This window comes from Notamacropus eugenii, chromosome 3 (genome assembly GCF_028372415.1).
Source record: "Notamacropus eugenii isolate mMacEug1 chromosome 3, mMacEug1.pri_v2, whole genome shotgun sequence".
NCBI lineage: Eukaryota > Metazoa > Chordata > Mammalia > Diprotodontia > Macropodidae > Notamacropus > Notamacropus eugenii.
In genome coordinates, this window is record NC_092874.1 from 160,784,564 (window position 1) to 160,811,400 (window position 26,837).

Sequence of the window (26,837 nt, forward strand, 5' to 3'; positions counted from 1 at the left end):
CATTTCCCACTTACATTTTAATGTTTTCAAGAGTAGTGGGAAATTCTATGGGCTGTTTGCTTGCTATGTGAAGGCTGTAAATTTGGCCTCTCTTCTAGATCATTCACTACACTGTTTGTCTCAGCTTTCCCCTTGATTCCACATGCAAGGTCTACTTCCTTTTAGACCTCATCATTATCTCTACCAAAATGTACTGCCATTAATATTTATTTAGAATGATTCTAATTCCAGACAAGTTCTAAATAGTGTTCATACCAAATGTCATTGTTGTCCACCATGACTAAAGGCACACAAGTATGAGATAGTTAGCTGAGGGGAACTCTGCCATTTATGTCCTTGAAAGGGCGTAGGTAAATAACTAGACAACACAGGGAGAGTGAAAGGAGCACAGGTCCTGAAGAGAGAGGAGGACAGTGCCATTCCTACCTTGGATGATACCCTTGGATGAGTTTGGGCAAGGTTCTTTAACTTTCTGTTTCTCAATTTTGCTCATTTATCAGATAAGGGGTTTGAATAAAATAGTCTTTGAGTTTCCTCCTGACTTTAAGTCCATAATCCTCTAATACTCATAAACTTGGCCTAAATTACATCTTCTATCTAACTTAACTAACTTGCCCAAAGAAGAGAAAATATGCGGCAAAAAAGACTTAAAACACAGATTTGTTAATTCCTAAATTATGCAGAGGTAAAGGTGGCACAAATTTACCAGTAAAAATTTCTATGTGGCTTTATACAAGGAGAGAAAAATGCGGTCCCACTCCCAGGCAATTTTGTAACAAACAAGAAGACCTGGATCCTCTTTTCAGTACAATGTTATAAAATTCAGTGGGGCAGCTAGGTGGTGCAATGGATAGAGCACCAGTGCAGGAATCAGGAGTACCTGAGCTCAGATCTCACCTCAGATACTTGACACTCACTAGCTGTGTGACCTTGGGCAAGTCACTTAACCCCAACTGCGTCATCCTGGGTCATCTCCAGTCATCCTGATGAATATATGGTCACTGGATTCAGATGGCTCTGGAGGAGAAGTGAGGCTGGTGACCTTGAACAGCCTTCCCTCACTCAAAACAAAGTCAAGTGCAAGTCATGTCATTATTTCTCTGATGACGTGGTCTTCTTTGGCCATGAAGGACAAACACACACACATTCAATTTAATAACCATTTAGTAAATATTTAGTAAATACCTACTATGTGCATGGGCAGCTAGGTGGTGTAGTGAATAGAGCACTGAGCTTGGTATCAGGATAGCTCACTTTCATGAGTACAAATGTGGACTCAGACGCTAATCAGGGACAAGTCACTTAACCTTATTTGACTCAGTTCCTCATCTGTAAAACAGTCTGGGGAAGGAAGTGGCAAATCACTCCAGTATCTTGGCCAAGCAAACACCAAAAGGGGTCACAAAAAGTTCAACACGACCGAAACAACTAGACAACAACAAAACTATTGTGTGCAAGAGTTATCTTAAAGGTTGGAAGGAATACCAAGGTATAAAAAGCATGGTCCCTTCCTTGACAATCTTACAGTTCTGAATGGATACGCATCAATAACTAGACTGCAGAATAAAGCATTGTAAAAACAGGAGAGGCTGTAAACATCATGTGAAATTCAAGGGAAGAAAAAAATCATTTCAAGGAAAGGTGATTTTAAGAAGGGAAGAGCCATTTTTCAAAATATCGTCAGAGGATGGGTTCCTAGGTACCTCTGCTCCTAGCAGAAAGGGGGAATTTTTGAGAAATGTAAAAAAGATGAAAACAGAGGAATGGTTGAAAGCTGCTCTTCAGACATAGCTTAAAAAAATCTTTTGTACTTAATTTATTGATGAAATCCATGTCCCTATTTAAATGAATAGCCAGGATTTAGCTGTATTCCAGGATTACAGTCTTTGGATATAACAGTACGTCAGATGAGATGTGAATCTTACATAAAAATAAAGTTATTAGTATTTAGCATTTATGTGAAGATTTTATGATTTGTTACTCTTGATGGAGGTGGTGAGTGGGAAGAACTGTGGTTAAAGCACTTCATGTTTTCTTGCTTGTAATATTATTGTACAGTGCTTTGAGAAACACATTTTCCCTTTGGTTTTGAAAGCACGTTACTATTAAAATCTATTACACAAAAACATATATTTTTATAATGCATTGCATTGTTCCCATGGGAAGAATTATGACCACTTGGGTCTTTCTGCTATGGCAAGTTGAAACAATTATTCAAAGTCACCAGAGTCTAAGCTTCATTTTCAGTTGCTACCCAAAGCAGAGAAAAAGGGAATTAGATTGCATTTTTATCTCAGTTTTATACTATCACATTCTACACTGCATATGCAGTTATACAAGAATGGTTAAAAACTGTAGCAAGAAGTATTAAATAAATCAAAGAAGGAAGGTCTTTTTCCTACACTACCACAGTCTCTGATAACAGAGAATGGGTTATAAAAATTTAAACTTCCAAGAAAAACTGTGCACCTTTTTCTATGATTGTGGCTTCCTAAAGACTTTCTACTATCGCTGACTTGGAGGGGAAAAAAATTTCTAGGCCAAATACAAGGCCCAGCCTTCAGGGGTAGATTTTACTTATCACTCCCTTTACTCTGCCTGGATCCTTCTCTCTTCATTGTTGCTGTGTTCATCCTTCGTTGCCAAAGAAGACCATGCCATCAGAGAAATGATAACATGACTTGCACTTGACTTTGTTTTGAGTGAGGGAAGGCTATTCAAGGTCACCAGCCTCACTTCTCCTCCAGAGCCATCTGAATTCAATGACCAGATATTCATCAGGATGACTGGAGATGACCCAGGATGCCCAGGAAGACCTTGGTCTACTTTAGGCCAAGGTCTATGCAGGTACTCACTTAGGTTGTTGAATAGATCTGTTAAAGAAGTAGCCAGGACATGGGCCCCTTTAATGAGGCAAAGAAAAAGAAAGACATCAGGCTGAGAGGGAAACAGCAACAGTTAGTACTGATAATCACTCTTAAGCCAGGAGGGTCCAGAGGAGCCCTTACAAAATAGTAGATAGAACTTCTTCCTTGTGTGTTGGCACAAAGTTTGAATATGACTGAAAAATTCAATTTTTTCTTGCTTACTATGTCACACCAATAAAGAGAAGTTCTTACTCCAAAGTACCCTGGTGCATAGCTGTAGGTTTTGGTAACTCAAACTGACCAAAAATTTTAATCCTCTTTAATTCTGAATCAGTGAGATAGTGGGAACCATATTCATTTTACTATCTGATTAGCAAATGTCAGAAATACACATTTAAAGAAATTAAGAGTTTGAGTGAGGTCATAAAAGTAATATGCAAGCAAAAGGTACAGTATCTTGTTGATACTGAATGAAACATAAACCAAAATTTCCTTTAAATATATTTTAATTGAGAACATAGAATCCTGACTAGATTTTAACTCTAAAATGTTAAACAAATTTTAATATTATATAATGAATATAGTTATTGATACCAAAAAGGAATTCTACAACTCTATAAGGTATAATAACAACTTGTTAAACAAATATTTGTTGAAACTATGTATACCCATTAACCCAGCAATAGCACTACTTGGTCCAGCAGTTCTCTTTGTGGTGGCAAAGAACTGGAAATCTCAGGGATGCCCATCATTGAGGAATGGCTAAACAAGTTGTAGTATATGTTTGAGATGGAATACTACTGTGCTATAAGAAATGATGAGCTCCATGATTTTAGAAAAACATGGAAAGGCTTGCATGAAATAGTGAAGAGTGAAATCAGATGAGCCCAGAGAACAATGCGTATAGGAACAGCGATATTAACAATAACTTGGAGTGAATAAGTTATTGTGTTTATCATAAATACCCACATTAACTATAAAGCACATATGAAGAAAGATGCTATCTGCCTCCAGAGAAATAACTGATGAATAGAAGTACGTCTAGAACAAAAAATATATATATTCACATACATATATGTATGTGTGCATACATGTACATATACACATATACATATGTGTATGTGTCTAATGATAGCCATCTCTAGGGTGGGAGGGAAGGGAAGAAAAAAATAAATTTACATGATAATTTTGTATATTTGAAAGGAATAGCAAATTGTACATAATAGATTTGCAATTTCATGTACAATCATCTTTTTTATTGTGCTATATTATGGAAATGCTTGGTTTATGCCACAAATTAAAAAGAAAATAAATAAGCAAAGTAAACAAGGAATACAAAAATGATATGAACATTTTCTGTACATTAGAATTAACCATAGAAATAATACGTAAACATAAATAATTACAAGGAAAGATAGTACGTGAGAAGTAACACAATAAATGTTGTAAAATGCTATTGGCTTAGAGGAAGGAGAAATCATTTCTAGCTACATGGAGGACCCAAGAATTTAGTGGAACTGAAGCATGAATAGGATTTTGACAAGTGGAAATAGAAAAGGTATTTTATTTAGCGGGAGTGAGGTAAGGATAGGGAAAGGGAGAAACATTGCACCTTTGATTTCATTGATAGAAGGATATTATGGATAAAGAAACTGAAGTATTGGCTAGGGTACTAGATTTAGAGTCAAGATAACAAGGCTTCAGGGCAGCTAGATGGTGCAGTGGATAGAGCACCAGTGTAGGAGTCAGGAGGACCTGAGTTCAAATCTCATCTCAGACACTTGACACTCACTAGCTGTGAGACCTTGGGCAAGTCACTCAACTTCAATTGCCTCATCCTGGGTCATCTCCAGTCATCCTGATGAATATATGGTCACTGGATTCAGATGGCTCTGGAGGAGAAGTGAGACTGGTGACCCATACAGCCTTCCCTCACTTAAAACAAAGTCAAGTGCAGGTCATGTCATTATTTCTCTGATGGCATGGTCTTCTTCAGCAATGACGGACAAGCACACACACAATATGGCTTCAAATTTTCACTTAGATAGTGCTAGCTGTGCAAACCTTGGCAAGATATTTAATACCTCTGTGCCTTAGTTTCTTTACTTGTAAAATGTAACAATTCATTCAGATGGCCTTTAAAGTCCTTTCTAGCTCTAATTTGTGGTTCTATTATTTCTCTGCCAAAGTGGGTTGGTACATTCTCTGCAACTTTTAGCCTTAAGAGAGTTGCCTATATCAGCACAGAGAAATTAAGTCATTTGCCCAAAATCACAAAGTCTGTATGTGTCAGAGACTGTACTTATACCCCAATATTCCTTACTGTGAGGCTAACTCTCTACCCACTGCATTAAGCTGCTTCTCAAAGCACAAGCCAGACCACAAGTGGTAAATCACATGGCATATGTTGGGAATGGTAAATTGTCTAATTAGGCTGTGATAGGGGTGTGTAAAAAGGAATGGTACCAAATGAAGCTGATATAAATAATCTTTCTTAAGTATTAATCTTCCTCTGTGCTAAGCACTATGTTGGGACTAGGGGTGGGGGTGGAAGCTACCAAGTTTAGATATCACATATTCTCTACCCTCATGAAAATTACAAATGTCCTTCCCCCATTAAAAAAAAAAATCCTAGTCATCTTAAAAAGCCCAGCTTGTAATTCCTGGTTATCCATCTAGTAGAGAGACAGGACATAACACAGGTAATATGATCTACACTAAATAAAATCTTTCAAAGATTTTTTATTTTCTATGTTACTGGCTATTTTTCTCATATCACATATACTTTCCAATATTATAAGATCTTATGCAGAGCTGAAAGTGACCTGAGAGATCAGTGATTCCAGCTCTCTCATTAAGGCACAGAAAGGTTGACCTGCCAGTTGCAGGGATCCATACATCCCTTCTTTGGGGCTGAGATATTGCCCATGGAAGTACAATATTCTTACAGGAAGATGAACTCCCTGTGCTAAAACTCTTCATAGCAAAAGAAAATCTAATATGGGGTTCCCATCTCTCATTGCAAGGATACAGCTCTTCCACCATCGGAGTGACAGTGGGAACATTTCTCCCCAAGTAGGGTGAGATTCCAGTGCCCCAGGCTCAATTTTTCCTCTTTGCTGCCTCTCTCCTTTGCCTGCTGCGCCACCACCATCACCCTCTCTCTTGCTCGGACTTAAACAAATCACCATCTTTTCATTGTCCACTCATGATCTTGGTAGGACTGAAGTTCCCATTTCATTTTGTCCTCCTTCATTCCTTATGTACTTTTAGGGAACCTCCCACTATGTAACTCCATTCCACAAATAGGGACTTTATTCCACGATGCTTAAACTCAACTCTCTTGAAGCTTTTATGTTCCTGATTCTTTAGATTCTGCTTAACGATTCACCTATCCTTATTTTCAGTGTCTTGACTATCACTCTTTGTTTTTAGAACAAAAACAAAAACAGTCCTAGGTAAATCTCTCCCTCTCCTTCCTCCAATATCCCCCTCCCCATTACTTCTTCCTATCTTTGTCTCTCTCTTTTCTTATTTCTCTCTCAACAATACCTTCTAAAACAAGCGATTATTCAGTCTTTCTTTGGTTTTGCTAATCTACTTTTCTAGTGTTTCTAAGCTCCATAATGGCATGGACTATATTTCTTACTATCTTTTTTTTTTTTTTAAATTTGTAACTCAAGGCTTAGTACAGAGTCTGACAAAGAAAAAAATAGTCACTTAAGAATTGTTTATGGAATTGAATTCCATTGAAATTGAATCTGCTCCTTCTTAAACAGCAAGGGGAAAGCAAAGGTTTTTCAGCAGCGTGGCAACAGTCTGTGAATTTACCTCTAGTCTTCTGATGCCACAAGCACATGGAGGGTGACAGTAGAGGAGTGCTGAGTAAGCACTCTCAATATTATAGTTCTCTGGTTTTAATTGGTAAGTATTTTATTTTACCTGGATTCTCACTTTGCTTTCCTATGGATTCAACAGCTTCCATGTCCATCATTTATACAACTGAACTCAATAGTTCTTCCTTCTGAGTACACAATTTCTGTCTGTACTAGTCATTCACTTGATCTCACAGAGTCAGCATATACGCAAAGTACTTGAAAAAATCTTAAAGCATTACACAAATGTCAGATGTTACCATTTATTATTATTATTACTACTTGGAGTTAATGTTTACTATTTATTTCCATCACCCTTATATCCTAACTGGTTACCAAGTTTTCTTGATTCTATATCTCATCTAATTTGACCCAAAAAGCATTTATTAGGTACCTACCATAAGCTAGGCACTATATTAGGCTGTGAGGGTAAGAAATGAAAATGAAAATCAGTTTCTACCCTCATACAACCTACTTTCTATTGGGAAAGATAATAGCTAAGTGCAATATATTAGGGCACCTAGGTGGTGAAGTAGAAAGAAAGCTGGGCCTGGAGGCAGGGCAATCTGAGTTCAAATCCAGCCTCAAATACCTACTGGCTGTGTGACCCTGAGCAAGTCACTTAACCCTGCTTGCCTTAGTTTCCTATCTATAAAAAGAGCTGGAGAAGGAAATGAAAAACCACTCCAGTGTCTCTACCAGAAAAGCCCTAAATGGGATCACAAAGAATCAGACACTATTGATTAACCACAAATACAGTGCATTAACATTTGTAATCAATTTATATATTGATAATATCAACGACAGCAACTAACACTTATGCGACACTTTAAAGTTTATAGAACACTTTCCATCTCTTAGCTTATATGATTCTCACAATATCTTGTGAGATAGCAGTTATCACCATTTTATAGGCTGAGAGGTAATGTGACTTCCCTATAGTTGCACAGATAAGTGTCTGAGGCAGGATTTGAACTCAAGGCTTACTTAACCCAAGGCCATCACTCTATCTACCTACGTCACCCGAGTCCCATGAAAAATCTATGAGGTTAGTGTTTAAAAATATTTTTCTCATTTTGCAGATGAGGAAATTGAGGCTAAGAGAGAGAAAATTACTTGCCCATGGTCAAACAGTAAGCATGACAGCTGAATCTGAACTCAGTTCTTACTTCTACCAAATCCAACACTACAGAGAGTCGGTCTTTCTCTGTTTTAGTCTCTACTGCCCTACCCCTAAACAGATCACAAATTACCAACTGCATAGCAAATTACCAATAGGTCTTCTTGCCTAAATTCTCTTTCTGTGACCACCCATTCCCCTCCCCCTCAAAAGACGTTCTTCCTACCTGGTTAGAATAATCTTTGTTGCATATAGAAATGATAATGCTACTTTGGTGTTAAAAAAAAAAAAAAAAGTCCTGTGTACTCCCTATCGCATTCAACTTCTAGGTACTTATCCAATTCATAAAGCAAAGTATACCTAGGCTTGTATAGATAATTTCCATTAAAAAGAACATGCATTCTTCCTCAAAAAATATCCTTCTTCAACATGTGATTATGGAAGAGCAGTAGGATGTGATGGAATGCAAATGTGGATCTTATTTAAGATTTGTAAAGGAAGGCAATTAGAAGAGGAGATAGGGCTGGACTGCATTTGAATAACTGTGCAGTGCTAAGTTGCTTGTTACTGTAAAACCTCACTCTAACAATGATACTTTCCCATTAATGGTAGTTTACACTCACATAGAACTTTAAGGTTCTAAAAGACATTTTCATACATCGTTTGATCTTCACAACAGCTCTGTGAAGTAGATGCTATTTAACATCCCATTTAACAGATAGAGAAACTGAGGCTGAGAGGCTTAAGCTAATAAATGTCTGAAACAGAATTTAAACACGTCTTGACTTTTTTTCTAGAACTTCATCCACTAAGCAGAATGCCTGTTATCTGCAGAATTAGTGTGACCTGGTAGCCAAAAAAAATATGATAATATGAAATTCCATGAAAAAAAGATATTTTCCAGGGAGACAGTACTCTCACTCTACTCTCTACCTGGTCAAAACATGTGTGAAAAATTGTGTTCTGTTCTGGAAACCACACATATTAGGATGAATATTATTGATAAGTGAGAAAGTTAATTGTGCAATTACATAATCCCAAAAGAATCTAAGAATTTTAAAGTTGGAGTAGACCTGGTGAATCAAAGTGAAGGCCATTCCATCTATTCCAACCTGTACTGGAGCATCTGTTTATTCAGTCTCTACTTGAAGATCTCCATTAAATAGAAACTCTCCCCCTCTTGAAGCAACCTATTTTATTTCTGGATTTGTCTATTGACTAGGAAGTGTTTTCCCTGTATCATGTCAAAATCTGAGTCTTTACTACTTTCTTTTGCTAATAACTTGTCCTATGGAGCTTAAAAAGAAGCTTAATCTCTTTTGCACATGGATGGTGTAGAATTGAATCTTTATCCATTTTTCAAGTTCTAAAACTTGAAGATAGTTGTCATGTTCCTTCTAAGTCTTCTTTCAGTGAAAACATTTGCTTTGAATTAATTGGGTCAACTGGTTTATTATTAAAAAGGAATGAGTATCCAGGGACTCAGGAGCCACAATTTTAACAGCATATGTTCACAGAGTCCCCTGAATCAAAGGTAGTCACTTTTCTTGGGGAACCTAACCTGTGAGTTCGAGTTGGCATTAACTTGAAGAAGTTAACTCTGTGTGTGTATACATAAAAACACACACACATATAATATATATACATATATATACACAAACACATATGCATGTGTATATGTGTGTATGTATATATATATATACACACACACACACACACATATATATATATATTCAAGTTGTTGTTAACTTGAAAAACCTTGAAGAACTCTGTGTGTATTAGTGCCTCTGATAATTTCCCCAAGAAAAGCTAACTAGTGAATTTTGGCCTTTACGTTTAGTAAGTGTGGACTTAGACAACTGTTTGGTATAATTTTAAAAATCAAAACAAATAGAAATAAAATCCATTTTTTGGTTGTTCCTGAATTTTCCAGATTTCTTTTTCCAATTTGGATGCAGAGACAAATGCAAATTAACTGAAAATTGTGTCACCTTCCTTTACACTTTGAATGTGCAGATGTCTCTAAATGGAATTTGTGCGTTTTCGTTAAGAATTAACTATATGAACACAAACTCTGTGTAAACAGTTAAACAAACAATAATAACAACAATAACAAATAATCCACTTACTGTTTTTTCTTTCACTGTTTCCACCTGATCAGGTTTTACTAATGGTGTTGTCTGTGGCATGGCATCTTCTTTCTGGGTCTTCTCCTCCTCTCTGGGCAGACTCTGGGGAATTCCAGGCACTGACTCTTCGGTCTTGGTCTCAGCTTGCTTTTCCACATGTACCTCCTTAGGAGGTACCTGGTCTAAGGATTTCTCTTTAGCAGCTGGCACTTCAGGTTTCATTATCTCTTGCAACTGTCCCTCTTTGGGCTTTTTCTCCAAATCATCAGGTTCTATAATCTTGTCTTTTAATTTGCTTTCCTCATGCTTTTCGTCTGTGCTTATCAATGGGGGCTTCTTTTCAAGAGAAGATATTTCTTTTCCTTTTTCATCTTCTTTTTGTGCTTCTTGTTCTTTCTTTTTTTCTGCTACTTGGACAGGCATTGAGGATGTTTTGGGGGATATTTGCTCTGTCACAGGAGGCTGACTCGGAGGCACAGCTGATGGCTTTTGTACAATCTCTGAAGAAAGAGGTGGGATGGAAGGTGGCATTTTGCCCATATCCCCAAGTTGTCCTGATATTGCTCTCTGGGTCTGGCAGTTTAAGCAAAGCCATTCCTGAGCCTAAAAGAGAAAAAAAAGAATACAAAATTGAATAGGTTGAGCATATAAAATTATAGTATAGTGAAGCCATAAATCAGTAATAAATACTTCTCAGTCCACACATTTTCCTCCCCTTTCTGGCGGATGGAGGAAGACCTCTTCTGAACAAATACAACACTGGTATTTGAGAAGTTGGCAATAATGAATAGATTTTCACCTCTCACAAGCATATTTTATATTTTAGACACAACTGTTCTTATTTGAAAGCTGTGAACAATTCGATTGGGTTTTCTATAGAAATATAATATGCAACTACTATATCTCCTACTAGTGAGCTGGTGAACTCCTGCTAGAAGGATCTATGAACGTGTTTCTCGTCGGATTTTTCTCTCTTTGGGGGGGAGCTATTTTTAATCACATTTTATTGACCTTTATTTTTATGTCACCTATATTTCCTAGAGTATTCATCTTCTCTTCTATTCCCAGAGAGTAATCCCTTATAATAAATATTAGGCAATGAGGGAAAGAGGAGAAAAATGATTTTAATCTCTGTCTCATTTCAGCTAATGAATGACTTTCATTGACTTCAGTGCTAATGAATTAATAAAATTTTTTGACCACAGTAAGGTACACAGAGGAGAATTAGGTATACCCAGAGGCATAACTATAGTTTTTCATTTAAATACTATAATACTTTTTATGAAGATCAATTTATTTCACAGGACTATTTTACTTTTGTATGTATTGTGTATGAAGTACCTATGTGTGCACCGAGTTTGTGTATGTGTCAATATGCACATATATACACACATATTCATACACACACAGCTAGTGAGTGTCTGAGGCTGAATTTGAACTCAGGTCCTTTTGACTTCAGAGCTGGCACTCTATCCACTAAGTCACCTAGCTGCCCCAGCCTATGTATACACATTTGTGTATATATGTAGGTGTATATATGCATACATGTATATATGTATATGCCTAAATATATACAAATATAAATATATGAAGTAGATATATAATACATACATCTACATCTATATATGAATGTGTATGTATATGTGTATGATGCTGGGCCAGCTAGGTGACCCAGTAGTTAGAGTTTTGGCTCTCAAGTCAGGATACCTGAGTTCCAATCTGCCCTCAGACACTTACCAACTGCATGAACATGGGTAAGTCACTTAACTGTGTTTGCCTCAGTTTCATCACACGTAAAATGAGCTAAAGAAAGAAAATGGCAAACTACTCCAGTATCTCTCTCAAGAAAACCTCAAAAGGGGTCACAAAAGACCAGATGCAACTGAAACAACTGAACAACAACAAATATATGTATGCAAACTATATATGGCATTAAGACATAATGCCATATAAACAATGTATTTAATACACATAAGAATATTTAAAGGGACTTAAAGGGATAACTATAATATATGAGGAGTAGCATGGCTTATTGGGCAAAGAGCTGGACTTAAGGACAGAAAGATCAATGTTCAAGTGCTGCTTCTGTTTTCTAGCTTCTTCAGCTGCGTGCCCAATTCATTGATATCCTCTTTATTTTATTCATATAGGCTTTCAATGATACAAAACTTCCCCTCACAACTGATTTTGCAGTATCCCATAAGCTTTGGTAGGTTGTCCCATTATTGTCATTCTCTTGAATGAAGTTGTTCATTGTTTCTATGACTTGTTTAAAACACTCAATTCATTAGGATTAGATTATTTAGTTTCCAATTTTGGTTCTATCTTTTCATGGTCTTTTATTACATATAATTTTTATTGCATTATGATCTGAGAAGCATGCATTGACTATCTCTGCCTTTCTGCACTGGATTGTGAGGTTTTTATGCTCTAGTACATGGTCAATTTTTATATGTGTGCCATGTACTGCTGCGAAAAATGTATATTCCTTTCTATCCCCATTCAATTTTCTCCAGAGATCATATCTACATTATCTGGAGTTTTATTCACCTCCTTAACTTCTTTCTTGTTTATTTTAAGGTTAAATTTATCAAATTCAGAGAGGGGGAGGTTGAGGTCCCCTACTAGTATAGTTTTGATATCTATTTCTCCCTGTAACTCCCTTAAGTTCTCTAAGAATTTGGACGCTACACATAAGCACTGCTTCTGAAACATGTCTATATCACCCTGCCAGTTCCCTTTGCTGTCTGCTACTCCAGGCAATTCTTTAAGATCATGAATTATAGAGAAGGTACTGACCAGTTGTTGCAGAGAATTTCCTTATTTGGAAATTTCCTATCCCAACGAAATCACAGGTCCAGTCTCTATGTTAACTATAATATATAGACTAAAACACATTCAGTGAATCAGCCAGTTGATATGTATTAAGAGCTGATTATGTGCCAGGCAGTGTGGTAAGGATGCAATACAAATATAAACTACATATAAAATATGTGCAGGCTGTCCCAAAAGTCTATGTGTAATTTTAAGCTTTAATACCTTAACATATGTTTGATATATCTTAGTATATCTAATGAAATAAGGAATTTAAAATGTTAGACTTTGTAATTTTTTTATAACTGTTAGAAAATGACAGTTACCATTAACAATCAATCAACAAATATTTATTAGCATATAAGACCTTTGGGGTCACAATAACAATACTGATAATTAGTAGCAGCTTACCTTATATAACACTGACATCTACAAGCACATTAAATACATTGCCTCCTGAGTGGTAGGAGCTATTAACTACCCCTATTTTCAGAAGAGGAAACTGAGGTTCACAGAGATTGAGGGAGTTGCCCAAGGTCATACAGAAAGGAATCAATCAATTAACTAGCATTATTAAGCACTATGCTCTAGGTACTTTGCTAGGCACTGAGGGTATAAAGGTAAAAATGAAATATTCATCCTCAATGGGGGGAAATCACAAACATGCATAAGTAAAAAAATAGTAAATTAAAGTAATTTGGTGATAAGAATTAGCTGCTGGGAGGTCAAGAAATATCACATACATACTTGGCCTAAATTTTGAAGGAAATGGTAGCTTAAGAGGCAGACATGACAAAAGAGGGATTCCAGGTTTGAATGACCTCTGCAAAAACATGGAGGAGAGAGATGGTATGTCATGCATAAGCATCCTCAAGTAGGACAGTTTGGCAAGATCAAAAAATACATGGAGGGAAACAAAGTATGTGTCCTAAGCTTGGAAAGGTAGGACAGGCTGTGGAGGAAGACCTTTGAATGTCAAATAGAGGAATTCGTATTTATTCTAGAGGCAGCAGAATACCATGGAGGTTCTGAGCAAATGTCAGAGGCAGAAAGCAAAACAAAGTCTTCCTGACTCCAAGTCCAGGACCCTGTTCATCCCTCTCTCTTTCCTTCCCTCCCTTCCTCCGCCTCCCTCCTCTTTCTTCAATTTCTTTTTCTTCTTCCTCTTTTTCTTCTTCTTATTCTTCTTCCTCTTTCTCTTCTTTCTCTTCTTCTTCCTTTTCTTCCTCTTCTTCTTATTCTTCCTCTTCCTTTTCTTCTTCTTCTTCCTTTTCTTCCTCTTTTTCTTCCTCTTTCTCTTCTTCTTCCCCTTCTTCCTCTTCCTCTTTCTGTTCTTCCTCTTCTTCCATTTCTTCTTCTTCCTCTTCTTGTTCTTCTCTCTCTTCTTCTCTCTCTTCCTCCCTGACTCACATCTCTCCCCTCCCCCCAAAATACTCAGTTTCCTCAAGTCAGGGGTATGCTGAAGAATTCCAACTGAAAAGCAGGTTGTTAAATTTTTCACTGTGAACATTTACACTTTGAAAATAGGTAAACATTTCATATCATGGCATGATTTATTGTTTTAGGACATTAGGAAAATGTTAATGTACATTAAAACTTAAAAGTGTGTCCTAAATATATTCCCCTGCCCCCAAGAGCCAGTTGTGAAACCTTTACCAGTATAGCCCTGCCTCAAGTTCACTATAATATATATAGTAAGGAGTATTAACTTTTGTGTAAGGTTCTTTTGGGGGAACTCAGTTAATGGCATATCTCTATTGTATGGTCTCTAGCAAGCAAATATTTCATAATTAGAAAACTGTCCCCCTAAATTTTAAGTATGTTTCACCCCAATTCAAGATAAACAAAATAATTAAGCCAATCTTATCTGAAACTATAAATTGCAATATAAACGTAAGTCATTCAGTTCAACATTTCTTAAGTATCTACTCTATCTAGGAGACTGTGCTAGATACCAAGAATTCAAATCAATGCAATCCAACAAATACTGAGTACTTATTACATGTAAGGCATTGAATGCGAAGACCTGTGGACAAAGACAAAATTAAAAATAGTCCCTGGAAATAAGAAAATACATCCTATTAGAAAAATGTACCTGTCCTCAAGGAGTTTATAATATAGTCATGGAGAAGACAGACGAAAACAAAACAAAACAAAATACTGCATAATTTAGAATATATTTAACTGGATAGGAGAGGTCAAAATGACATCACTAATCCAAGAAGAAGGGGTCACTTCTATTTGGGGGAAGGAGGAAAATGAAGGAAGACTTCAAGGAGGATCTAATGACACCTGAACTGGACTTTGAAGGAAGAAGAAATAAAAAAAAATTTTTTTTTAGTTTTTCTAATTGAAGAGAAATATTTTGAAAGGCAGAAATATACAGTAATCTATCCTGGGTACACACAAATTCTTAATTTAAAAAAGGGCAGGATGAAATTAGAAGAAAAAAAGTTAATTCTTTAATTTGTCTAGAACACTAAGTATAGGAAAGATGGAAGAAGGAAACAGCCACTTGTCAAATGTGCAGTATGTGCCAGGGACTATGCTAAGTACTTGAGAAATGTTACCTCATTTGATCTTTACAACAGCCATGGGAGGTAGGTGGTAATTCTCCTCCATATTTTACAGTTGAGGACACTGAGACAGAGGTAAAGTGAGTTGTCCAGAGTCCCACAGCTAGAAAGTACCTGAAGCTGGATATGAGCAAAGGCTTCCCTGAATCTTTCCTTCAACTGCTGGTATACTTTATATTTTATTCACTTACAATTATAGGTTTCTAGATTTATAGTTGGAAGAGACCTTATAAATGATTTGGTCCAACTACTGTGCTTCCCAGCTGATTCTATGAAGGGAGAATTGGAAAGGTTCTTTTGCCTTTTTTTTTGTACCCAAGAACCTTACTAGTGAAATATAATTTATCCCTTTCTTTGTAACCCCAGAGCTTAGAACAGTTCCTGTTAAATAGTAAGCACTTAATAAATGCTTGCCTCGTTAGAGTCAGGTTGTGCAGGGTCTGGAATGCCAGGCTGAATTATCATTTTATTTAGCAGACTTTTGAAGAGCCCCAGAGAGTGGCTTTGGAGCAGCACCCTGGTGGAAGTGCGTATCAGGAGCGCGACTTTGGTGGTTACATGAAGGGAGGCTTAGCATATAGCAAGAACACTTTTTTCTGTAGACTTCTATCATAAAAAAAAGCCATGAATTATTCAAACTTCCGCAAGTGGTTACAGTATCAAATGCTACTATTACAGCATTACTGTCTTTAGGTTTTCTCCAGGTTTTGTGATGAATGAACTTTGGTAATTCCTTACATATATATCAAGGACAAATGACCATGCCAAGTTAGGTTAAATAAGCTGCAGTTGAAAACTGTGCTTCCCATTATCCCTTTTTTGGTCAAGGCATTTTTTTTTTTTTAAGGACAGGACCATACTAATAATTTTCTATTAAGATTGTTTTTTTTCAGGAAACTTAAAAGAGTCACAAATTCTAATTTACTTTTCAATTTCTTATTGCAAATTACTTGGGGATTATACTAAGAGTCAGTAACATAAAAACAAGTCTCTGGCCTCAAGGAGCATACCTATTACTAGGGGGAAAAGAAGGGAATAATATATATATTAGAGGCAGATATATCAGAGGCAGAATGGCCCCGTGGAACAAATGTTAGTTATTAGAGTACTTTTGTTTGAATCCTTGGCTCTGTAACTTATACCTCTATGACCTTAGCCAAGTAAACTTGGACACATCAACCCTCTAGGCCCAAGTTGTTCATGTGTAGAATGAAGATATTGGACCAGATAATTTATAAGGTGTCTTCCGACTATAAAGTTATATACCATAATTCTAAGTGAATAAAATATAAAGTATACCAGCAGTTGAAGGAAAGAGAAGCTGGAAAAGTAAGGAAAAGGCATGGTATAGGAGGAGGAATTTGGGCGGTAACATGAAGGGCACTAGGGATTCCAAAGTGCAGTAGTAATAAGGGAGAATATTCCATAGATGGTAGAAAGTCATCACAAAGGCATAGACTTGAGAGATGAACAGTCATGCAAAGAAATATAAATAACAGAAAATGGAGATAATAGGAAGCCAAAGGTGGGTAAGTGTTATAATCAGACACGTGCATTAGGAAGGCCTATATGTTAGCTGTGTGAAAGATGAACTGGAAACGTGAGCTCCATGAAGAAGACCAATTAAGAAGTTCTACTGCTAGAGTTCAGATCTCGATAACTTGGTAATTTATGAGTAAGGAGAAAGAAAGGAGTGAGAATGAAGAGTCTAGGTCAATTGGGAGAGGTTGGAATGATGGTGTCCTCAAAAGAAATATGGAAGTTAGGGAAAGGAGTGGGATTAGGAGAAAAGATAACTAGCTCTGGAAAAGTTGAGTTTGAATATATTATATACATACATACATATATATATACATATATATATACTTTATATGTGACTTTACAATGTTGAAATTCAGATATGAAGACTTATGATTCATCTGTATGTAGAAGATATTTGAACAGATTCAACCTAATGAGGTTACCAAAAGAGAGAGTCTGAGAAATAAGGGAATATGGTCAAAGATCGTGCTCTGAGATGTGAACTGGAGGAGAGATAAAGATGATGATGATCCAGAAAAGGAGACTGAGATGACAGATAGGTAATAGGCATACCAGTACAGCAAAATGTCTTGAAAATCCAGAGAGAGAGACTATGTAGGAAGGTAGATGTGGGGATGTAGTTAATAGTGTCAAACACCGCAGAGAGGTCAAGAAGGATGAGAACTGAGAAAAGGTCATTGGGTTTAGTAATTGAGAGATGACAGATAAATTTGGAAAGGGTCTTTCTAGTCTAGCAATAGGGGTCATAAGTCAGACTGCAAGGTGCTGGAGACTGGTGAGGAAACCAAAGCAGAGTCTAAATGACTTTTTCTAATGGTCTGACTGTGAAAAGGAAGGGAGCTCTATCGGGCAACAGCTTGGGTAGGATGGCATGGGGCGCAAAGGTTTTGATTTTGTTTAAGGATGGGGAGATCTGGACATGTTTGTAGACAGTAGGGAAAGAGCCCATAAACCTGCATGTTTACTTAAATCTTTGGAAATTTGAAGCAAGTTGCTTAGCTCTTCTGACTCTATTCTGCCATTGATCAGCAAGAAGAATTAATATTTGCTGACCTAAAAGAAATTTAGTTAGGATTCTTAGCCTTCCTAAGGCACTCTGAAGACTAAAGCATTATTTCTAAAATGTAAGCACTGTGGCCTCATTTGCATTTTTTATGTATTTTGAAATAATTTTTGAAACAATTGTTATTCCTAATTTCATGTCCAGGTAGCTTTAATCCGAAATGTGACTGTGTGTCTCTGTGTACGTACAGCCAGAGGGAAGAAAATCATTTGATTCCATATGTCAAATAGTAAAAGCCTCAATCTTGGTATTGTCCCTGTGCATCAGATTCAGTAAAACACATGGAAAATTCATCCTCTTAATTTATCTAGCGCTTTCAGTAACCATTTCATGGCCTGCCATGCATATACTATTTTCATTCAAAGCTTGGATTCTTAATCAGAATTTTAAAAAATGGCTTTAACGTAGTGAAATTTTATTACCTAGGGTCTAAAGGACTGAACATAGCTTGCATAAAACATTCCAAGGAGGACATATTTTGTTCTAAAACTACAAGAGGTATAGAGAAACTTGTCTTTTTTTTTTTTCCACAGTAATCAGCTTTCTACCAGTTGGAATAATTGATCCATTAGAAAATGTCAGATTTTGCCGAACACGTGCATATCAAATATTATCAGTCATCTTAGTCTCATACTAATGGAATCATATTTCACTAACAAAATATTTGCTTGAATAAAACTTTCAATTTAAAGGGAAACTATTAAGGGAGTATCATACGGTAATAGTAATTATAGATGAGCATACTCATCACCTTAATGTTTTAATTCCAGGACTTTGAAAAAATGCACTCCCCAGAGCTCAGGCAAATAGCCATGTTTCACTTGGCCAATGTAAAAATAAACTTAGCAAGCCTACGAACAAATCCTCTACAGAATATATTTGTCTACATTAAACAGATATGTCAATTATTTGAGGCTTTAATTTAACAAAAAAGGAGAAAATATCTAGCCTGGTATGTTCCATTACTAATCCATGTACCCTTTTACACAAGTGTTTACCCAATTTGAAATGGAAATTGAATGTAGCATTTTAACATATTCTCAATGATCTTGCCATGTGCTTTTGCTATGCTTATAACTTGAATGGGACAACTTTTTATGTGGATAAAATAATATGGTAACAGCCTAGCATCTTTTCCCCCATACCTGATGACATCAACAAATCTATTTTTTGTAAATGGGTCTGTCTATTGTTACAAATTTATTTCCAAAACCTTTTTTTTTTCTGTAATATTCTTCTATAGCAAATGGGACTGGAGTGTCATTCTACTGAATAGAATATGGTATCCAAAAAAGCTAACGCCAATTCGGCCTGCATTAAGAGGCATAGATTTCAGGAATAATGAGGCTGTTGCACTGCTATAGTATTCCCTAGCCAGAACACATCTAGGGTATTGTGTTCAGTTCTGGGTGTCATGATTTAGAAAGGACATAGATAAGCTAGAGAGAGATTAGTGAAGGGCGACAGGAATGGTGAGAAGACTCAATCTCATGCCATATGAGGATCAATTTAAAGGAACTGGGAATGTTAAACATGTAGAAAAGGAGCTGAAGACAAGACATGTTAGTCATCTTTAAGTATTTAAAAAGCTGAAGATTAGATTTGTTCTGTTTGGTCTCCAAGGAAAGAACTACGAATGTGAGTGAAAGTTGCAATGGGGGGAATTTAGTTTTGATGTTATATTACTTGTTAAGGAAAATAAAATCTTCCTAACAATTACAGCCATCCAGAAGTACAGAAATTTTCTTGAGATATACTGGGCACTTTTTCAATTGATGTTTCAAAGGACAGGTATCTGCTGAGGTATCTCATAGAAAGGAGTCTTGATTCTTTCTTTATATTGGTCTAGCAGCTCTGAAATTCTGTAATTCTATAACTGTATCATGAGAATACTACTTGCCTTTTTTGTCAAAGTTGCAAACGTTGAAAGCTTTTCAGTTTGGCCTCTTCCTATCTTTCCTGTGTGTGTGTGTGTGTATGTGTGAGTGTGTGTATGAGTGTGTGTGAGTGTGTGTGTGTATGTGTGTGTATGAGTGTGTGTGAGTGTGTGAATATGTGTGTGAGTATGTGTGAGTATGTGTGTGTGACAGTGTATGTGTGTGAGACAGTGCATGTGTGTGTGAGTGTGAGTGTGTGTGTATGTGACTGTGTGTGTATGTGTGAGTGTGTGTGAGAGTGTGTGTGTGAGTATGTATATGTGTGTGTGTGTGTGTATTTAACCATTATTCTTCTTCACATACACTAGGCAACCATACCAGCTTAACTGCTCCTCCTCACCAACTAGGTTTCATCTCCTGTGTCCACCTCTTTGCATTAACTATCTTCCATACCGTATATATTTTTCTTCATCACCTCTAACCTCTACCTTTCTCTCTAGACTCAGTTCAAATCCCTCTTTCTACAGGTGGCTTTCTGTAAACCCTCACCTGCTAGTACCTTTACTTCTAAGGCTACCTTTCATCAAGACAGTATACATGTTGCCTCCTCTGTTAAAACACACAGTTCTCAAGGGTAAGGTGCATTTTCACTTGTACTTTGCATCCTAAGCTCTCAACACTGCTCCAGATACATAGTAAGTAATTAATAAATGTTTTTTGATGGATGACTAACAAATAATTTATATCAGGAAGAATATTAAAGATCTCATCAAAGAAATGAATGTTGGGGGAAAAAGAGGTGGGCTGGTCATGAAGTGGAAGGGAAAAGATGATGACTTGTGTGTTCTACTGGCACTCATACAATGTCAAGGGAGATGGAGAATTTAAGGGTAAATATAAATGAGCTCTACCAGATGAGAAAATATGGAAAGTTTACGGTATGCTGGACAAAAGTAGCCATATTGAAAAAATTTCAGATCATCAAAAAGGTATAATCATGGGAGGAGAATTGAGAAATAGCTGTCCAAGACAGAATCCATTTTTTGCTTCATTTTCAATTGGTAAAAGTTATTCCGATATTGTCTAAGGCAATGCTTTGTCTCAGAATATTGAAAAACATAGTTTAATGCAAATGGTGCATGTAGACACTTCATAAATGTTGTTATTTAAATTCTCGATTTTTAAACAGATTTATGATTTCATTGATTAAAAACTTCATTGGTGAAATGTTCACTATCATTGCAAATCAAAAACTATCAAGAACCTTAGAGTTTTATCCAGCACTGAGAGGCTATGGACTGAACTTGGAGTCACATATATGCACCAGGGAAAGGACTTGAGCCCAAGTTTTACTGACTCCAATATGAGCTCTATGGTTCTATGTCCATTATTCTCTTCTTAATATTATTACCATTAAATAATTGAAATTAAACCGTCTTTCAAAGCACTTAGATTTAAAATGACAAAATTCTTATTTTAAGTGATGTGAAAATATTTTCTAGCTCTTAATTCTCATTATACTCAAAATAATGTAGCTGGGCATGAAATATGACATACTATATATGATATATTCAGACTTTTATATCATTCTTTGCCATTGCCCAAGGCTCATCTTGAATATTACCATAGATAATATTACCCTAAAAGACAGAACCATGAAAGAAATCGGATTATTTTCTTACTTTTGAAACAGTTGATTGAATTTAAAAACCATAATGTATCTTTGATGGACTGCTAATTTCAAGACAAAATAGACACTTTTAAAGATTTTACAAAGGATACTTTCCTTTACCCTTATTCATCATTATTGATGAAGGACATTTTTCTTCCTTCTGAGTGATTTTCTAATGTATTTTATCTCAGGTAAAATGTAAGAATTCCCAAAAAAAGATGCAGGCAATATTAAAAATTAGGTCCCTCCCCCACATGCATTCATATTTGGGGAATTTAAGCAACATCTTATCAAATTATTAGAAAGAATAGGATGAAAGACATGCTTGTCATAGCTCTAGAACACTTACTCAGGCTAACTATAACTTCACTATATTTAGAGACAACTTTACTAATAATGAAATAAAATAAAAATAGCTTCAATTCGATGTCAAGACCTGACATATTCAACAGTTACTAAATCTAAGAAAATGCATCTATTTTTTACTTAGTAATATTTTGTTAAAAATAACAAGAAATACTACAATCAAAGGCTATATCGTAAGGTGAGTTTAGTAGGGTGGAAGAAGGAATAGCATAAAAGAAATAAAAGCCTATACAAAGAAAAGAGGATGCTGCAGAGTTACTCAGCTTTTTTTCCCCATATCAATAAGCAATTTGCTTTACATAACACGCCAGTGGTAACGGTGGCAACAATGCCATTAAGGAAAATCTCAGAACTTGAGGACAGACTATTTTCTTATAAAAAAGAAAAAAGTGCTCTCTGAAGGCTGATGATGAGAACTTGAATATCTGCCTATAGATTTTTAAAAGTGGTAGTGATGTGACGTTTGTAAAATCTGATCATCAGGATAAGTGATCTTTGGAGCTGTGTCTGATAAGTTCTTTAAATGGGATTTTAACATGAATCTTCATTAGATATGGCTAGACAGGTTTGAAGAGTTTCTTTTTTTCTTGAACATATGACTAAAGCATTATTTTCTATCCATATTTACAAGTGTTATTTTAAAGGAATAAACAGATTAATTACCTGGTTAGAAATAATCATTTCGTTCATTAAAAGTGTCACAAATGTATTTCCAGAGATACCAAAGTCAGCTGTAACTTATTAATCTATCACTTAATATCATTCGTAAATTTTAATTAATTCATAGGAAGTATTAACCTTGAACAGCCTTAACTTTCACCTGATTTTCCTATTTAATTTATAAACTCAAAATGTGATTTTGGAGCCAGCTCACATTTCTTGAAATGAATGAATATATTAATATTTATACATTTAGTCTCTTGTGGATTACCAAGAATAAAGTTGGTCATATTCCCTTTTGCCTCAATCTACCTTAAATCCCATAGACCAATAATACCTGGGGGCATGCAAAACTTGAGCACAATGTGAAGGCTACATCTTGTGAGTGTATGCACTGATATATTTATGACATCTTCCATTCTCTCATGCAGCATGTGCCATTCTTACAAGAATCAATTAAACATGTGGCATTTTCTTTTCTCATTAGCTGCTTGACAATAAATGTTACTGTGCTTTTTCTTTGGTTCCAATAATACTGTCACAAGAATGTTATTCCTAAACTATATCTTTGACAGATTATTAATATACTTTCTAAAGTAAATAAAAATTCCATCTCAATAATATACTAATTTGTGTATACATGCACATATATTTAAGATACATGAGTTATAATGCAAAAGTGTTTACTATGAGTCAAAACTGTATTAGGTGCAAGAGGTACAAATAGAACATGAAATAATCCTTGATTTCAACGAGTTCGCTTTCTAATTGGACGAAACAACTAATAAAGAAAGGTTCCAATTCATGGTTGATGAAAAGACCATGTGGTATTTAAGAACACACATGCACATTACACAGCAACAATTAAGAGTGGTTTTCCAATTAAGGAGATGCCCATCAATTGGAGAATAGTTAAAAAATTGTGGTGTATGACTGCAATGGAATACTAATGTGCTATAAGAAATGATGGGCAGGATGATTTCATAAAAAGCAGGAAAAACTGAACTGAACTGATGCAAAGTGAATTTTGCAGAACCAGGAAAACATTGTCCACAATAAGAGCAATATGGTACAATGACAAACTGTGAATGACTTGGATATTCTCAAAAAAACAATGATATGAGACAATTTTAAGGAGTCATAATGAAAAATGCTATCCATATTCAGAAAATAATGAAGTCTGAATGCAGATGGAAGCATACATTTTAATTCTATTTATTTTTTTTGTTTGTGTCTTCTTCCACAACATGACTAACATGGAAATGTTTTGCATGACTACACATGAATAAACTCTATCAAACTGCTTACTATCTCAGGGAGGGAAAGGGAGAGGAAGGGAAGGAGAGAGAGAGAATTTGGAACTCAAAAATTTTTTTAAAAGAATACTAAAAATGCTTCTTATATATAAGTGGGAAAAAATAAAATATTATTTTTAAAAAAGAGTGGTGTTTCAGAAAGTGAACAGTAGGAACTGCCTTAGCTATCCAATAGGTTTTTTTTACCTACCTTCTAGAGATTAAAATGAGTGAGAATATGTAGATTTTCATTTTGACTGCCAAATAGCCCAGTAACTTTCTTTCATTTTATGATTTTTCTCTCCTACATATCTTTTTACTTCCATTGTTTTCAATTGTATAATACTCAACATTTGTCCACGGTTATATACCCATCACTATGATAAAATCAATTTAAATAAATACATTTGTTAAAAATTATAAAACATAAATGTAAAGTCATTTCCACAAACAGAAAATGCGCTGATTTTTAAAACATCATAAATTAGATTTACAAAAGAAAAACTACAGAGAGAATTTATAGTTAAAGGGTGTATGTATATATATATATATATATATATATATATATATATAACACATTAACATTGAAATTAGAATATATTAGAAGGAATATGTATGTATACATATATGTGTGTGTGTGTCCCTCTATGTTGCATATAAGCAATATATTGTGGCCTAATTCATGTTGTGAACACAATATGCATACAGATTGAGTCATTCAATAAGCACTTCTTAAACACCTTAAGAGCACATAGTAGTAAGATGTAAGAAGGGAAAGGTGAGAGGCGGAGCTATGTTATGAATGGCTTTGAATGTCCAAGAAAGGATTGTGGTTTTTATTCTGAAGGTCTGAGGGAGCCACTAGAGTTTATTGTGTAAAGATGACACAGTTGGAACTGTATTTAAGGAAAATCACTTTGATGGCAGAATGGAAGATGGATTGGAGTGGAGAGAGACCTGAAATAAGAAGGCCTACCAGCAGGCTATTGCAGCAGTACATGTATGAGGCAATGAGGGCCTGCACAAGAGTGGTGGCAATGTTAGGAGAGAAAGGGGCATACAAGAGAGATGTGGGTAAGGTGAAATCAATAGACTTTGGCAACTCTGTGGACTCAAGGATGACACCTGTGAGCCTCAGGTATTAGAAGGATAGCAGTGCCCTCAGCAGTCATATGTTAGAGGAGGCACAGGTTTTGGGGGAAAAGTTTAACTTGAGACAGGTTGAATTTAAGATGTCTACTGGATATTTAGTTTGAAATGTCTGAAAAGCAGTTTGAGATGTGAGAATGGAGGTCAGCAGAGAGGTTAGGGCAGGATGGGAAGATCTGAAAATTATCAATATCAAAGAGATAATCATGTCCATAGATATCACCATATGAGGGAGAAACTATGAAGATCAAAGACATCTGTGGAACACATTCAGAAACAAAGGATCTGACCTGAATGAGGATCCAGAAAAAGACACATAAGAGAGACGAGATAGGGAGAACAACCTAGAACAAACCTAGAGAGGAGAATGTAAATGAGAAAAAAGTGATCAATACTGATCAGTACAGCACGAAAGTCAATAAGAATGAAGACTGAGAACACACCATTTGACTTAGCAATTAAAAGGTCACTGGCAACTTTGAAGAGTGCAGTGTTGGCATGAAGATGAGGTTGGATTCTGGGCTGTAGGGCACTTAAGAACACAGCAAGAAGAAAATGAAGCCACATAACCTTCTTAAGGAATTTGGACACAAAAACAAGGAGAACTATAGAGTGATAATGAGTGGGGACAAAGAGATCAAGTGAGGGTTTTTTCAAGATGAATGAAACAAAGATATTTCTGTAGACAGTAGTAGCCAGGTAGAGATGGAACATGAGCAAGAGAATGGAGATGATGGGATCATTTGGTCATAGGAGGCAGAATGGAATGAGATCACTTAAGTGGGTAGGTAAGTCTGTACTACCAGTAGCAGAAGGCATCTGAGTAATGTAAGATAAAGAAAGGGGGAGATGAATGGCCTCAGTTTTTTCTGTGTAATACTAGGCAAAGTTCTCAGGTGAGAGGGTGGAATGAGTGGAAGCCATGAGAGGTTTGGAAGTGGATGAAAAGGTTTAGAAGAGTATCTGAGGAGAGTGGAAGAGTAAGGTAATAAGGGATGGGTGGAAGGATAGCCTGGAAGCTGTGAGGGTCTACTTGAGGTTGTGTGACATAAATTTGCAGTGGACTCTGTTAAAAAGGTTATATGATTTTCTTCATCTTCACTGAGTAGCAATGGTATAGGAATCCAAGACTGAAGCCCAACAGGACCCAATCATGGAAGTGACAAGGTGGCCAGAATTTCAAGAGAACAGTATAGAGCTGAACCAGTTCACCAAGGGGTTAAGATGGCAGAAAGAGGAGTGACTACTGCAAAGGTAATGCCCTGGGAGAGAACAGAGATATCAAGGACTGGAGGATGCAGAAGATGGATGAAGGTTAGGATTTGGTATGGTTCTGAGGGAGAGGGGAAAATCTAATAGATAATGGTTAGGTAAGGGGATTTCAGAACTCTTGAACATGGAGGTGGTGCATTTGTGAATAATGCCAACATCATGGGTATGACCATGTGTGATTCTGGTGGGATGGGGGGGCGCTATATTATGGGAATTCAGTAGGCTGAGAAGCTGAGTGGTTAGGACATGTGAAGGAGCATCAAAATCATGTTGAAATACCTTAGTATGAGAGCAGAAGATGAGGAGGAGAGAAAACTTGTGAGCCAGATCCTTAATTCTTTGAGGGAAGGAGAGGAGTTACTTGAAGGTCAAGAGAGCTATCAGAATTTTATCATAACAGTATGTGTTATTACAGAGAGATTACAGGAAAATGGTTTAAACAACTTTCTATGCAGAAAGTACTACTGTCTTGACAGTCTTTTTCTAAGTAAGCAAACCTTTTAAAAAGTCCATTATTCCTTTCCCATATAAATAAAAAAAAACACTTCAGCCTTTCTTTT

The 26,837-nt window shown here is 36.1% G+C and overlaps 1 protein-coding gene across 1 annotated transcript in view; it reads right to left on the reverse strand.

The window, feature by feature from the left end:
* The window catches only part of PCLO (piccolo presynaptic cytomatrix protein), a 558,031-nt gene that overhangs the window by 298,556 nt on the left and 232,638 nt on the right, over positions 1-26,837 (reverse strand). The window contains 1 exon segment of the mRNA XM_072653223.1: positions 9,992-10,594. Within this exon segment, the coding sequence (XP_072509324.1) occupies positions 9,992-10,594 (603 nt within the window).